Below are 15,923 nucleotides of genomic sequence, written 5' to 3'. Positions count from 1 at the left end.
ATTAGACTAATACTTCCAGAATATACTTTTCCAGCTATAGCAGGAAAAACAAGACCAAGATACTTGCATCTTCTTTTCTGCCACTGTTTGTTAATCAGAAGAATACCAAATTGCATTTCACAACAACTGCACCTTCTTACCCCACCTTTTCTTCCTGCTTAAAAATATTTCAGATGCTTGGAAGCTCTCTAATGTTACATCCTGAAATTATTCACAACTATTGTCTTACATGGAGATTGGTAAAGAGCTGTGTTCCTTAACTGATACATAGATAACCAGATCTTAACATGAGGCAGAAGGAAGGAGGAGGCAGGAAAGAAAACTAGAGATGTTTCCCATGAGTCTGTTCAACCCTTTCACAGCATTTTGCTTCCCCTTCAAAATAGTCTTCATCTCTAAGCCAAGGAAATACTATATTATCACCAGTTCAAATACTTGCATTTGAAACTTCAGGCTAGTTAATTTCATTAATTAGTTCCTGCAGTTTCTCAGGTACCAATAGGAGTTTTCACTTACTCTTTCACCTACTGACTTAAAGATTTATCAGTCGATATTCTTTCCTACACCCAGAGCCTCTATAAGAAGGTGGCCTTCCAGCTCTGTCCTTGTTAAAATTGTTTAAAGAACACTGCGGGTTTTTTATATCTTCTTCACTTGGTAAAGAAATCTTCACATATTACAAAAGCATCCAGATTAGCCAAAATTAACAGCAGCATCTATTCTTCAATTTAGGTCTAGATAATGATTGTACAAAATTCATTAAGAATGGAAATTATTTAACCTTCCTAGTACTGATTGTCTCGTAATGCACTGATACTTGAATCTGAAAGGACCAGTCACAGGCTAATTGTGATGGTAGCAAAGACAATTCCATAGATTATTGTACTGCCCCTCACACTGGGAATAATTTAATCGGAATACTGTATTCAGTGCCAAGTATTATATTGCAGAGTTAAAAAGGAAGGTTTGCTGTATGCCAGGGTCTTATCAGTCCTCAAACAAAATTTTGTACTATAATGTCATGGAAAATGTTCTTAAAACCCAGGAAGCCTAGGTTCCAAATCTTTGTTTATCCTCCTTCCTCCATGCAAGGAATTTTACCAGTGAACAAGCTCAGTGTTAGTTTAAACATTCCCCTTCATCTGTAACCTGGATGATGCTGAGGGAAAGTTCATGTGATCCAAGAAGGAGGTCAGTGAATAACTACTTGCTGTTAAGAGATCTTTGGTTACATTCTGAGTTACATTGACATCTCACCTTGGAAGGTGGTAGAAAATGTAAATGAAGCCTTGCTAAGATCTGTTATAAGTCTGATGTACAAGGAGCATTAAGTAGCAAGTAGCTCAGAAGAGGATAATCCCTTCTATTCAAGTGTTGTGCAATGAGGATCAGCTGGTCTGTGGAGACTCTTGCACAAGGCCTGGGAGGGAGAGGCACTCCAAGAGAAAAGGGACTGATGACATTTGTTTCACATGCTGTAGGGCAGTAGGATTTAGCCGCAGTGGCTCATGATGGTAGCCCAGGCAGACAATCAATGTGTGTCATGTTTGAAACTGTTTTCAAGGTTCAAACTTGTCTCCTCTATCAAGTCAAGAATTAAACAAGCTCTGTGAAGCAGCAGCCTAGAGATGAACAAATCCTCTGCCTCCCCACTAGTTCTCATGTCACTCCTACCTCTCTTAAGGGATAATGATGTCCCATTTTTCTACAGCCCTTATAAAGGTTTGATAACCTGGGATAGCTTTCCTCTTTCACTTCTGCTGTCACCAACATTGTCAGCTGTCACTGCTCTTTCTTCCACTGCCTACCAGTCTCCCCATAGTTGAAGGACTTCTGAAGAAACAAGTGTTAAACATAAATTATATAAGCAATAACCCTGTTTCTGTTGTGCTACGGGTTCTTTAAATTTGTTAATAGGAACTTGTTTTCCACTAGTATTCAATAATTTTTCTTAAAATGGATTTTATGTTTGAAGCTATTTTCTTTCAGCTTGTATTTATATATTTATATAAAAAACTGGTATTTTTTTCAAACAATGCTTTGGAAAAATGTACCTGATTTGAAAGTGATCTGCCATTATAGACTGGGTATTGACTGGAATGAGTTTGGGGAAGAAAAAAAAGTGAGGTAGCAGGTCAATTCTTTTAAATCCTGGTTTAATTGGTGCAATTAACACTACTGAGAGGCTTATATGTGTGAATGTTGAGGACATATGGTAATTCTTAATGATGAAGATCTTACAGACTTGGTTTTACAAGAATTGAGGACATTGGGACACATTAAATCCCATCCAATATGTTGGGCCCTTTTAATGGTATTCTTCCATAAATCACATTTATTCTTTTGGAAACAGTATTTCTGGTGTTTAGTAAAAATTTCCCAATGTCATTGACTGTCTAATTTCTTAAGGAATCAAACTTTGTTTCATTTTCAAAGAGAAAAATGGAAAAGATTTCTTAACCCATTTGAAGTTAAAAGATAAGCAACATCTGTGGAGGCTTAAATTACTTAGCCTTATGTTTCATGGAAGATGTCACCAGCTAGAACTCTGCTTGACAATATTTTAAGCATGACAGTTAACAGCCTGGTTAAAACACATTAATTTTATAATTTATGTTAGGTTTGAAATGTACTTCAGCTTTTAGTTCACCAAACAAGTCTAACTTTTGTGTGGACCAATATATGCATTTAATGTCATACAGGGAGTTTCTCCATCCCTCTCTTATGGCATTGAGGAAACAGTCAATTTCTCCAGCCTAAAAGCAAACAAATGTTTTAAAATACAATTTCGAAACAAAAGCAGTGTATAAACCTGATTTTTTCACAGGCTATTTTACTCAAATTAACTGTGTGTGTGTGTGTGTATACATATATTTAAAAATTATTGAAATGTGTAATTGACTTTTTAATCTTATTAATATAATTTATGATTTGAGTTCTTGCCTAATTTATTGAATAACTCCCAGTTATTGTGAAAACAGTAAAAACCATGCATGCTGTATCATTGCATGAGGATCTGACTCCTTGTTTATTGTTTAATAGCTCAAAAGCTCATGCAGTAGGGTGGGAGTGAAGCCTACTTTCCAAGAAGTTAAGATAACAATCATAAATCCATAAGTTGTGGAGGAACTTTAAAGAGACCAGAAGCAGAACAGAGTTTCTTGCATGAGTTCAGCAGACATTTGCAGAGTTAATCCCGTGGAATGAAGTTAGGAGACTGGATTACAATTTGTCAATGTCAGTTGACAGGTAAGGATTCACTTCTCTCAGGTATCATTTGGGAATAACCCATTTACAGCCACCACTTGAGAATTTGGCTTTAAGGTTCAATTGCTTGAGTTTTCCCATTTCTGGAATAGCCCAAACAACAGTAACAATCTGTCTTAGGCACAGTGAAATGGAAATCTGTTGACTAAGGTTTAGCCTGCTGTTGCAGTGATGCAGCAAAAAGATCTAGGATTAAATATTTTCAGATGCTCAGGCAGTAGTAGAAATGCTAAATCAGTTTGCTGGTGTTCAGGTCACAAGCATAAGTCAGATTAACAGCTAAGAAGTGGGAAAAATCAATCCTCTCTATCCTCTAACAGCTGCCAGGGCTTTTGTAAGACTTCCATGTATGTGGCTTTCCTGTAATGTTCTGCAGCAGCAGAGTCATGTCAGATGCTATTAGGTAACCAGGGCAGATTGTGCATCTCCCAGTAGGGCTGTCCCACACCAACCTCCAGAAGTCTTTAATAGCTTGAATGAGTTGAAATTATTCAGTGAAGACTGATATCTCAGGGACAAACTCAGTCTGGGACTCCTGGGTGCAAAAAGATGACCTCTTCACTGTTTACACAAAACCAGCTCTTAGGATTCTGCAGGAATGATTACTACTCTTTGTAGTCATGTAACACAGTACAGAGCTTGTAGATACAGTGTGGACTTTGACACTGGATTTTGGTCCATCAAAAATTAATAAGGTCATGCAGGTGTTGGGCAATTTCCCTTATTTCCAGAGATCAGAAGCTTTGTAGAATAAAAAGAAAAGAATAAAAATCAAAATGTCAAAATGTTTGGAGCCACCCACAAAATGCTGTCAATGCCAAGTTATATAATTACAGCATTAGCACTGGGAGGATTAAAACCATCCACATGGTTTTATGCCCCTTTTTCTGTTGGGAAGGTAAGTGGGTCCTTCAGATGAACTAATTACAGATTCATTGCTAATCTCCACTTCCTTAATTATTGCCAAGTTTCAGGAAATAATAATAAAATTTCTTAATAATATGTATTACTTTAATATGATGCTTGTATACTGCCAAAGCACTGCTGAAGTAATTTTATAACCAGAGCATCGTCACCTTGTTTGGATACTTAAAGGCTACAACAGGAGCTATTTGGTGGTTTACTGTTTTAGTGTTTGCTGAGAACTAAGTCTTATCCCATTTTCTAATGGCCATTTTTCCAGTAGTTAAAAATCTGCTCATTTTCTAAATGTCTAAAAGACATTTTTTTGCTTTGAAAAGATCAAAATGCCCTACATTAAGGACAGGTTTAAAACACAGATGTAGGAAAAAAACCCACTTGAAGTCAGCATATTGGAACTTGTTTTTTCTACTTGTTTTTTCTATCCTGGAGAGAAAAAGGTCTTGGTTTCCCTCACATCAGCATCTGCCTCTTCACTGATCCCAGTCCTTCTTCCCATGTTTAGGTGACTGGATCTCTTTGTCCCTCCCCAGCAGATATCCAGCACCACAGGTCCTGCTGACTGAGCCATGTCTTGGTGAGGACAGTGGCAGAGTGCTGGGGTGGCATGAGACACACAGGGTTGTTCCTCTGTGTCCATAAGGGATGTGGGGCCCCTGTACGATGGAGCACAAGGAAGAGTTGATCTGTCCTAAGGGGCCATGGTTGGGAGCCACTGCTGAGCCTTCCCAGGGTGCTCCTTCTTCCCCGAGCAGCTGGAGCAGGCAGGCAGGTGGAGGGAGAAATGCTTATGAGGAAAGTTAATTTCACTTCTTAGTGGTTTTAGATGGGTATCTTATTCCAGCTCCCTAAGGAATTCCAAGAAAGGCTGTAGGGTGGAATAGCCTCTTCACAGGCCCTTCTTTGGTGTGATGGATCTTGAACCATTCATATACATTAACAGATATTTACAAGGTTTTTTTATCAAAAAAACCTGAAATTGCAACCCAGGACCAAGGGAAGAGATGAGACCTGTGCAGTGCTTTTTGAGACAGCCTATCATTTTCTCAGACTGCAGAGTGGCAGCAGGGGGGGTGTCATAAGATGTGTAGGATTGCACTCATTCTGTGCAGGCACTGTTCCGCACTGACATTTGTCAGCTCTCAGTCTGTCATACTACAAGTAAATTTGGTTTGCAAATGTTTCCCCTCAAGCACTGCAAGATGTATTTGCCACATAAGTTGTGTAACATTAGCTCCCTCTTTGAAAATTCAATCTTTATTCTTGCTGATATTTTTTTTCTGTTGGTGACTGATAAAGAAAGTCACCCTTTCCAGTTAACAGTTGAAAAATTAAAAGCTGCATTACAGAAACTAATAAGCAGGCATCAATAACACTGATTTCAGATTTTCCTGCTTTCCTTATTATTTTGCAAGCAGCATATGCTCTCAGCATTGAAGTACTTGTACAGTTTTCTCTCTGCAGATTTTCAGTCTTGTGACCCAGGTGGGTCCAACTATGAGAAAAAGAGCTGATTTTATAATTTGGGCACTCTAGCGAAATGTAGAGAAACTCCATGACTATTTTATGAACAGTTCATGTTTTTTAAGACCAAGTTTCTTTTTCTGTAGATTGTAATGGAATTCAAAGTGTTGTAAACAAGATACTGTTCTGACCCTGAGAAAAGAGACTATGTTACTGTAACGACTCACTCAAATAATTAAAGAAACATGTAATGTGATTTTGTAGAGGTTTCTTCTCAGTTACAGTTAAGAAGAAATTGTTCAGAGTTTAGGAACCTTCATTTGTTCAAAACACTTAGCATGATCAGTGATTCTATTCTGACTGGGACTTTATAACCAGGGACAAAATTACTTCTCACATCCAGTTTTTTCTACGTTCTTCTCTGTACTTTGCTTTTCTTTCCTATGGATGTGTTTGGTTTTGTGAATGTCCACAAAATAGTGCTTGCTAGTATTTCAGGCTAAAATGTTTTCTGATTTTATTGTCTTGATATTAATGATCTGCATGCTTGATGGAAAATTATAGATGCCCTCATAGGTGTTTGTGAAAGATCTAATAGTGGTAGCACAGGCAAAACAATAAAACATTTTACCAAAGATGTGATGATGGATGATAGTGATGTTTCAAAACATGAAGCAAGACAGAGCTCTTGTGTCCTCTTCCAAGATAGAAAACAATGTTTAACAACAGAGAGAGCATATTGTTTCAAGAAAGGTCACTTACAAAGCTCAGTTTCAAGGTGACAAATAAAAAACTATTTAGAAAACTATTTTTAAGAACTGGTATTTTGGATACAGACAAATGTGTACTTTTTTTTTTTCCTTAGCTGCATTGAAGTTGTTCTAATTATCTAATTTCTTGATTAGTGTGGTGGTGCCTGTGTTCAGACACTGTCTGTGCCTTTGTTAGATTCTGGGAGTCTGAGCATTCACTCTTCCCATTTGATCCTAGCAGAGGGAAGTAGCTTGAATGCCTGCTGTCCCTTTGGCTGTCAGGATGGATCGCAGACCAAATCACCTCTTTAGAGATCTCCATGTGTTTTTCAGCTTTCTAGAGCTGAAAATGTTCTCATTAATAATATTATAGACTGGTTCTTTGGGTATGTGTAATATCATAAATAGCTGGAAGAATTAGGCTAGAAAAGCAATTGAGAAACTGCAATCCTACAGCATCTGATTCTCTGAAAAATAAGTAATGCCTCAGTCCCCATTTTCTGCTCAGGATACATCAGAGGTCACATACTCTAAATATGCCCTTGTGAAAGGTGTGTTGGGCAACAGCTGTTTGTAACGTCATAGTTTTTTAATGTTATCTTTTTTCAGGTATTTTCTTCCTGTAGCTGGAATCAAAGGCAATATGCTAAAAGTTCACTACTTGAGAAGGTCTTGCTCACAGTACCCATTAACACTCAAAGACATTGCACATGGCAGGGAAAGTAAATATCAGGGCCTCCTTCCTCATAAGTGAACTTTTATTTCCTTGAGTTCCTTGGGAGTTGTCTTTTCAAATAATGTCATTTGTGGGAATCGGGTGGAATGAGAATTTGCAGTGGGTGAGGCTTTCTAAACATTAAAAATGTGGAAACAAAACATGATTATTTAATTTCGAGTTTATCCCAAGCATGAAGTAACACTTCAACAACTCCTCATGTTGTTATGTTTCAAGTCTTTAAAGCTTGTTCTATAGTTGTGCATATTAAAATGTATTATGGACAGTATATTTTAATCAAAATACTGAAAATACTGAATCAGGTGATATTCAAATTTTGCTGAACTTTTGTAACTGGCAAAATGTTTTTCTATATGCATGAGTTCTGTCTAAACATATACATCTCTCAAACATTTGATACATATCAAATCTTCTTTCTGTATATCCATGCTGAGTGCTGAGGGAGCATTTATTTTTGGCTTCTGGGCTTCTTTTCAGATTATTTCTGTGTACATGTATTCACTGGATAGCATTTTCATACATTAACTTTGAGGTCTGTAATGTATACTCAATTGCCAGCACTGTATGGGGACTTCTTTTGCTTCTTCCCTCCCCCATCTATTTTACCCCCATCTTTACTGCATGCTGAACAGTCCCAGCTCTCACCCTCTCCTTGTATTTCAGATGACTCCTTGTATTCCCAGTCTCTCAATGACTGGTGAGGCCCTTTGCTGGACTTGTTCAGTATGTCCATGCCTTGTACTGACCCAGCACGGCATGTGTGTAACACCAGTGCTGTGGAGAGACACCTGTGGTGTTCAACATCCTCATCTAACATTGATAGGGACCGACCAGTGAAACAACACCAGCAGCAAAAAACCCCTGTTGAGTAAGCTTTTCCAGACTGTGAAAAACAAAGGATGGTAATAAAACACTACAGAAGACCTTCACAAAACTTGACTGTACTTGGCAGATGAAATGTCTTGTTAAAGGAAAGAAAAAAAATAATGTAGTAGGGTCTAGTGTTCATTACTTCCCAGTGATGATTACCCATGAAACACCAGCCTGTTGTTGAGGAATTTGAATGTTAGAAATCATTAGAGAAGAAACAGAAAGACAGACTTCAGAAAGCATTCTTTCAAAAAACCCCTCACTGTTCCTGCATGTGTGCTGTTAAATCTTATGTGCTGTTTGCATTCCACTGCATTGAAAAGGATAGAGCAGAACTGGAGACATCAGAAACAAATAGCCTACCACACATGCCACTCCTTTATGGCAGGAATGTGAGTGGGTAAAACCAAACTGATATGAGATTTTTAAAAACAGATTTTCCCCAGATCTTGCACTGGCTTTTCCAGTCATTTTCTAGAAGAGACATTTTTACTTTTTTCAACCCTTGGCCTTTGTATCAAAAATATTGCTGGTCACTAAAAGCTGAGGTGGATGCTTCTTCCCTGATGGTCTTGACCATCAATCCTGAAAAGGATTATCAAGGGTCTGACCATCTGAAGACAAAAATAAACATTCCTACTGAGGTTCCCTAATGGAAGATTTGTGTTAAAAGTATCATGTGTATGTTTTGAACCTGGATCAGTTGACAGAGCCAGTTTACAACAGGGTACTTTACACTGACGAAGGCAGAGGTGGTTATGGTCTTCAGCAAAGAAGTGTCCATGGACACTGATGGAGTGTAGGAAGACAGGTGGAACTACTGAAAGCAACTTTGCCCCTAGACAGCTTCATGAGAAAAGAGACAATCCTGCTCTGCTCTTCTCCCTAAATGAAGTTCAAATGATGTTGCAGGAGCCCAAATTACCATACATAAGCAGGTGCCTGGGTTAACTGTTCTAAATACCCTGCACAGGATAATCTTGATATTTTTAGGTTAAAACAACCTTTCTATCAAAACTAGATTCCAGTAATACTTGTGTTTGACTAAACAGACATTCAAGCACTTAAGCATTTCATAAAGATGCACGAACAACCTGGAGATGCTATCCATGAAGTTGTTCTTGTGATTGAAGCTACCAAACTAGAAAAGAAAAAGAATCTCACTGAAGCTGTAAGCCAAATTCAAGCCAAATTCAAGAATAATAAATCACCAACTAGAAGGGCTGAGTAAAAAAAAAAAGTAGTGTTCCTGAAGGTAAGCGTGACTATGTGGGTGAAAGAGAAACAATTGCCGAATACAAAATTTTGGTGTCAGTGATCATGAAATTCTGTAGTGGGGAGCACACAAAAAAGAACTATTAACAACTACCAGCTATTGTAAAAGTATTTCTGCCTGGGCACATAATACTTACCTTCCGTAATTTTGGAGGGATGTAGTTTCCTATTTAATGGATGTACCAATTCTATCCGTGTGAAAATACAATAAAATTATAATTCATCATTCTAATTCAGTAATTGTAAAGAGAAATTGAAACTTCGATAGTACACCTATTATTTTTGTTCTTAATTCTGTAAGACTATTTAAGGCCTTTATTAATCATAATACACAATATACCACCAACCACAGTATTTGCTTCTTGTGTAATATTAATTTCAAAGTGGAAGGCTACATTACATGAAAGCAAATTGGACTGGCTTGGATACCAAGCTGTAGGGACCTCATCCAGCCTCTGCCAGGATGACTGAGATGATTGCCATGTAGCACAGCACAGCAGCAAGAAAGGAATCCCAGCCTTATTTTAGGAGCCCAAGGAGCCACATGCTTATTTATCCATTGTGTTTGCATCACGTTTTTCCAAAAAATATATATATATATATATCTCTAATATAAAATTATATTTTATGATATAATAGGAGTATTTTATTGGTGCTCTGTGGCTTTTAGCTCTTGACTACAAGTTCCATCTGGAGAACTAAAATGCCTTGATGTAAATTACTGTTGGCTGGTCACAAAACTCTGGAGCTCAACACAAGGCCATAAACTCAGTAGCAGTGTATCCACTCACAGTCCAGTGGTGCCAATATGAAACCTACCTACATTCTGGCATGGGGGGGTTACCAAGCTAGAAGACAGAAATGGGTGAACTCAGAGCTCCCTCAGCTGCAGGGCATCAAAGCCTGTACCCACAGGATCCTCTGATACCCCTTCTGCTCTGAGTCCATTTTTCAGGTCTTCCTTTTGTCCTCCATTTTCCTAATATGAGAGAGACAAGGAATTTTCAGAGATATTGCTCTCAGAGATCCCACTCTTCAGCTATGGCCATCCATAAGAAGCTGTTTGGAGAGTCCGTAATTTTCCCTTTGTTACTGGGTGATGTTCTGAACGCAAGAAAAACAGGACAGTGCAACAAATCAAATACCTATAAATGAAGTTGCAACACTTTAGTAACGGTCATTGCCTGCATATTCACTCTCTTTTGAGACCTTATAATCAGAATTCTTGATCATTTGAATTATTTTTTAACATTTTCCAGTATAATAAAAACTAAAATCAAAATATTTAGTGTTTACTAAAGCAAGTTGTTCCATAGCTCTCTGAAAAAAAAGCTATTTTTGTCTGTTTAGACTGTAGTTGGAAGTATAATACTTTAATCATCAGCAGCACTGAATTTTAGAAAGGTGCATTCTGATGAAAAATGAATTGTCCTTTTTATATTACATTTTATTGACTAAAACAATACCATTGACAAATAAGGCAAACGGCAAAAAGTACTTTTCATTTGGTGTACCTTGTAAGAACTCAAAAAAACAAAACAATGTAAGCACTGTTTTCCTCATTCCTATGAGGATTTGAGATGGAAAGCAGCTAGGCTTCATGGGACTCAATGACCATCAAGGCTTTTTCCAACCCTGATAATTCAGGTAAGGTAAGACAGCCCACAGAAGAGGGCAGGTCCATGGATTATGCTGAGGCAGCACAGGGACTTTACAGTGATCCCAAGAAAATCCTTGTGGACTGCAGAGAAAGGAAGGAAAACATTTGAGTCAAGGGAGTCACTCTGGCTACTGTAAATACAAGACTTGTTATTTTTATTTTTTTGTTGTTGTTAATAAATAAATAAAAAAAAAAATCCAGAGGAATTGAAAGGAGACAATGGAGAGAAGTGAGGTCATCTCAGGATTAATTACTGCAAGACACTGAACATGGGCACATATCTTTGTAAACAACTAAGGATTAAGATTTAACTCTTAACAACATATTGCTAACTTCTGAGCATTCTGAATTATTGACAGTAACCCTTAACTTTCACATCTATTCCCTTATGGCTGATTATTCTTCCTTGTATTTGAAGAGGGCAGAACAGAGGCTGCAGGCTGAAACAAATCTATCTGGTTCCTGCCCTCACAGGTCCCACTGTATTAAAAGTTGTCAATACCTGGGACTTTCAAATATGTTGCATCTTAAATCAAAGCCTTTTATAAAGTTAGAACATAAGCCAAATGCAATATTTTTACGCTTTTATACAATGTCTTAAAGGTGATTCTGGCTGACTTCTGGGTGGTAGTTACATATACTCATACAAAGAAAAAAAACAAAACAGAAAAGATCAGTACATTTAAATTTAAGGTCACTTACAGCTGTTATCCTTCACAGGCAGCAGGAACCACTAAGCCCTTGGAATCCAGGCCATAAAAGCACATCTCATCGTGTTTGGAGCTGACTGGCTGGTAAAAAGTTTTGGGCAGAAAACTTCATTGGTATTTTAGTATGTAGCATTTTTCCCATTCTGCTATTTAAACATTTTCCTTGTTATCCTGAGACTGTCACTACACAAAATTAGTTTTTATTTCCCTTACCAATTTTTTTTTTGTTTCAATTGCCTGACCTTTTTTTTTCTTCTTACCATCATTAATTGTGAAGACTGAAAAAAGAATTTAAAATAAATTTTATGAGTCCAAGCTAACACGCAAACAAATACCAACAATCTAAAACTCAAATTGTATGTCAGTGTTGGCTTGCTCAGGAAATGCAGATACACTTCTGCCATGAAGATGCCAGGATGGCAAATAACATTACTTTTTGAATTTACATCCAATTTTCCAGGAAATTTATGCCCTCATATAAGTAAGTTTAGCAGAAAGCTCACACATAGGCCTACATTTGAGATTCAGATGAACAAAACTCCCTTAAAAGGTGACTGTTAGAGTCCCTCTTTGTGTTTGAGGTTTTAGTCTGGAGAAATCCAGGGAGATCATTCCTCTCCATGTAACAGAAAACTGTTAACTGCATCACTGACCATTTCAGTAATTTAGGTGAACCTAGTCTTAAATTATTTAACAAGGAAATAAAAGCAGCGGTCACAGTTAATTAAATTAAACATTTATATAAAATGCTGGATGATTATGTCTTTTAAATTTTTCTTTTGGAAAATTAACTTAAAAAGTAAGAATGAACACTACAGGAAATTTTCAGAAGTCAAAGACAACATGAAACTTGTGGTTTTGTCCCAAGATGAGCAATAATGTCTGAAGAATAGAGCACTGAAATGAAAACTTCCACTTCAAAGATCTGATGTATCTAAAGTTAATAAATACCATAATCTGTAAAGTAAACCAGCACATTTTATAATTTTGAAGACTTCTTGTACAGGGTTTACAAACTGGAGGATACACCCAAAATAACTAGTGCAAAACAGTCCTTAAAAAAATTATAAATGATTGGCTACAGTTTCTTTAATGGAGATTGCAGGAGTAGGTCCCACATGAGTCCATATATAGCCCTTCTCTGGCCGTGTAGGAACAGTAGGGAAGGGAGATGATCGAGATTTGAAATATTCCGAAGGTGCATGACAAACAAATTCTAAATATTCCATTTTCCTTGGGAGATCTTCTTCTGGTCCTAGGAAAAAAAAAAAAATCTTCAAAGACAAAACTTAAAGGCATAAATTTAATCATGTTGAATAAAAATATGCCACAACAGCCAACATTCCCTTACCAAACTGTCTTTCCAATCCATGACCATGGCTACCAAGGTAGCCTCCTGTATTAGGCAAGAAACCTCTACCTTTAATTTTGCTGAGCTGATCTTCCCCCTCAACTCATTTGAAGCATTATGGTATTTGAGTGAAGTACTATAGTTAATATATTTAAAATACATTATTTTTGTGTTCTTCCTGTTAGAAGGACTTTTCTGAATTACTAATTTTATCATCAGTAGCAGAATAGTCTCTATGCCAGTGCTTGCATGCTATGTATTTTGAATACCCAGGATAAAGATCAAGTAATTCTTTAAAAGAAACAATTTGGACTGGTATATCAGAATCAAAGTTATTATGGTTTAAACCTATCTATAGAGTAATAATTTGATCTTTAAAGCTGCACAACTGTAATTGTCCCCACAAACACACAGATAATCACAGTATGAGATAATCACACATTGCAATAGTGGTAATCATATTATGTGTACAAGATAAATAGAAAGTGTTACTACAGTAAATGAGATGTTTACAAGATTAGAGTCTAAAATGTGGAACTTGTATAAAATACCTTGAGCAGCAAAAATGTTCATTTTAAAAATACAACTCTGCATTAGTGTTGGCACATCCAAGTAGTTGTATGAAGTGAAGGCTTAGAGATTACCTATGATATAGGATGCTGGGTCAAAACAGTCTTTGGGACTGGCTTGTGTAGGAATGAGCCAGGTTAGTGCAGCACTCTTTTCACAGTATTGGTCCTGAATAAACCCACGGATCTGAGCGTAGTATGTTCTTCCATCCTGCTCATCAACCACAGAAACAACATCTCCAATTTGGTAGTATACACCCTAGAAGACATACAAATGACACTGAAATCAAACAATCTGATTTTGTCAGCTTCACATTCTGATTCATATCTTAAGGATCAGTACCCTAAATTATCCTAAATTATGCCAGCCTTGAAAGGCAGCTTCAATTCAGCTACATGCAAGAGAATGGTGGCGTAAGAAAGAAAGGTGTTTGTTCTTAAAACAGATAAAAAGAATACAAAAAATCCCAAACAATCCTATTCACAACAACACTGCAAGGTATCAAAGTATTTTGATATTCTTATTTTACATAAGGAGGTTAGACAGAAGTTTTGATATAATTCTTAGGAATTTCTGATAAAAACAAACACATGAGAGTAATTCTTTTCTGAACTGGTCAACAGCAATCAAAAAATTAATCTGGAATGCCAGGCATGAAGCATCAGGTCACTGGAGAGTACATGGAATCTCAGGCCACCACTGGCTGTGCAGTCTCCCACTGCCTTATCCTGACTTTTCTGGGGAGGAAAAAGGGGAAAAAACATTCTGTTTGCTTGTACTGCCAGGAAACAAAAGCAAATTTCAGAACTTTGGAACACCAACACCTTGGCATGCTGGTAAAGCTGCTTTCAAGCATGAATGTGAGAAAGTTCCCTCCCGCTTCACTGCAAGTGCCAACAGATCTCCCAGGATGTTTGAGACTGCTTGCACCAGCTCTCAATGGGAGCCAGCTGACATGCTGGGGCATTGCAACCCACCCCTTCTATGGGAAATATGTTCTACACCTAAGGTAGGAAATATCACACAAATCTAAATAATCATCTGCAGTCACCTGACCTCTGAACAGTGCAAGTTAAGTTTAAAAATGCTGACAGCAGTAATTACAAAAAAAAAAAAAAAAAAAAAAAAAAAAAAAAAAAAAAAAAAAAAAAAAAAAGCAAAAAGCATTTTTTCCTGGAAGAGAGAAACCTGGGACAATGATAACTATTTAAACTACTCAGGTAAACTACCTGGCAAGACTTAATGGCAGTAACTATGGGAAACCAAAATCCTACACAACTGTTAGGCAAGGAAGAACATTTCTGTGACTATATCCCTAGTGCTTTCACTGTCCACAATAATTATTGAAATTGGAAACAGAAACAGGATAATCATTTTTACAAATAGATTTGTATAAGCCATACCTTATAAAAGATTGATTCTGCTGTAATTATAGTGGATACGGACTCAGGAGCCTTGATGGGCTAAGAAAAGAGCACAGAAATAGAAAATCAAGAGCATTAAAACAAATCAACCATAAAGTTCCAGAAATTGTTTTTTCATTTTAGACAACATCGAGATATATTATCTTCTAAGAAAACTAGCAAACATTAAACATACTTTAAAGCTCAAAGCTACACAGCTAACGTTTTCATCTCCAGGATTTTATGTGGAGAAGCGAGTGCAGAACTCCCATGACCGGTTTCTCTTTCCACTCCTCCCGCGGGCTCCGTGCCCGCCCCAGCCCGGCGCAGGCTCCCGAGCCACCCGTGGCCCCGGCGCTCTGCCACGCACCGCCTTACGTTTTTGAGCTTGAAGATGTGCCTCCTGCCCTTGCCCTTCGTGGAAACCTTCTTCTCCGCGGCGGGCGCAGACTTGTACTTGGTGTTCCTGAGCCTCGCGGAGCGGCGGTGGATCTCCTGCTTGCTCTGTGGGGAATAGCAGGATGAATACAAGGGGGACGGCCCGAACACCCCGGCCCCAGCCCCGCCCGTCCCCGGCCGGCCCCGGCGGCTCCATCACTCTCACCCTCGGCCTCCTCACCTGCTTCCCCCCTCCGCCGCCGCCGCCACCGCCGCCGCTGCCGCCGTTGCTGTGCTGGGCGGCGGCCGAGGTGGTGGCGAAGGCGGCGGGGGGCGGCGGCGCCGAGCGGGCCGTGCAGTTGTTGCACAGGATCTCGCCCTGCCCGCCCTTCTTCCACATGGAAGAGGACGTGCTGCGGCACACGCTGCATGTGGGCTTCAGCCCCAGCGGCATCGTGAGCGGGGCGCGGGGCCCGCGGGCCCGACAGCGAGCGGCGGGAGCGCGGCACCCACAGCGGCTCCGGTGCAGGCCCCTTCCCGGCGGCGACGGATATGGCTGCGGCGGG

General features: G+C 38.6%; 1 protein-coding gene across 1 annotated transcript; it reads right to left on the bottom strand.

Moving 5' to 3' along the window:
• Positions 1–11,083: 11,083 nt before the first annotated feature.
• Positions 11,084–15,910, bottom strand: GATAD1 (GATA zinc finger domain containing 1). The gene is made up of 5 exons (XM_015648997.3): positions 15,599–15,910; positions 15,358–15,483; positions 14,980–15,039; positions 13,651–13,834; positions 11,084–12,910 (listed from the first exon to the last, which is right to left on the bottom strand). The coding sequence occupies exons 1-5, from the start codon at positions 15,809–15,811 to the stop codon at positions 12,720–12,722; spliced, it is 774 nt and encodes a 257-aa protein (XP_015504483.1). The 5' UTR covers positions 15,812–15,910; the 3' UTR covers positions 11,084–12,719.
• Between the last annotated feature and the right edge of the window lie 13 nt (positions 15,911–15,923).

This window comes from Parus major, chromosome 2, assembly GCF_001522545.3.
Source record: "Parus major isolate Abel chromosome 2, Parus_major1.1, whole genome shotgun sequence".
In the NCBI taxonomy this organism is placed as follows: domain Eukaryota; kingdom Metazoa; phylum Chordata; class Aves; order Passeriformes; family Paridae; genus Parus; species Parus major.
This window is presented reverse-complemented; position numbering and strand designations above follow the sequence as displayed.

Excerpts from the sequence above, each read along its gene's own strand:
- GATAD1 (XM_015648997.3), bottom strand. The coding sequence starts at position 15,811 with ATGCCGCTGGGGCTGAAGCCCACATGCAGCGTGTGCCGCAGCACGTCC. Across the intron at positions 15,484-15,598 it reads GCGGCGGAGGGGGGAAGCAG|AGCAAGCAGGAGATCCACCG; the intron begins GTGAGGAGGCCG and ends TATTCCCCACAG. Across the intron at positions 15,040-15,357 it reads ACATCTTCAAGCTCAAAAAC|CCCATCAAGGCTCCTGAGTC; the intron begins GTAAGGCGGTGC and ends CTCTTTTCTTAG.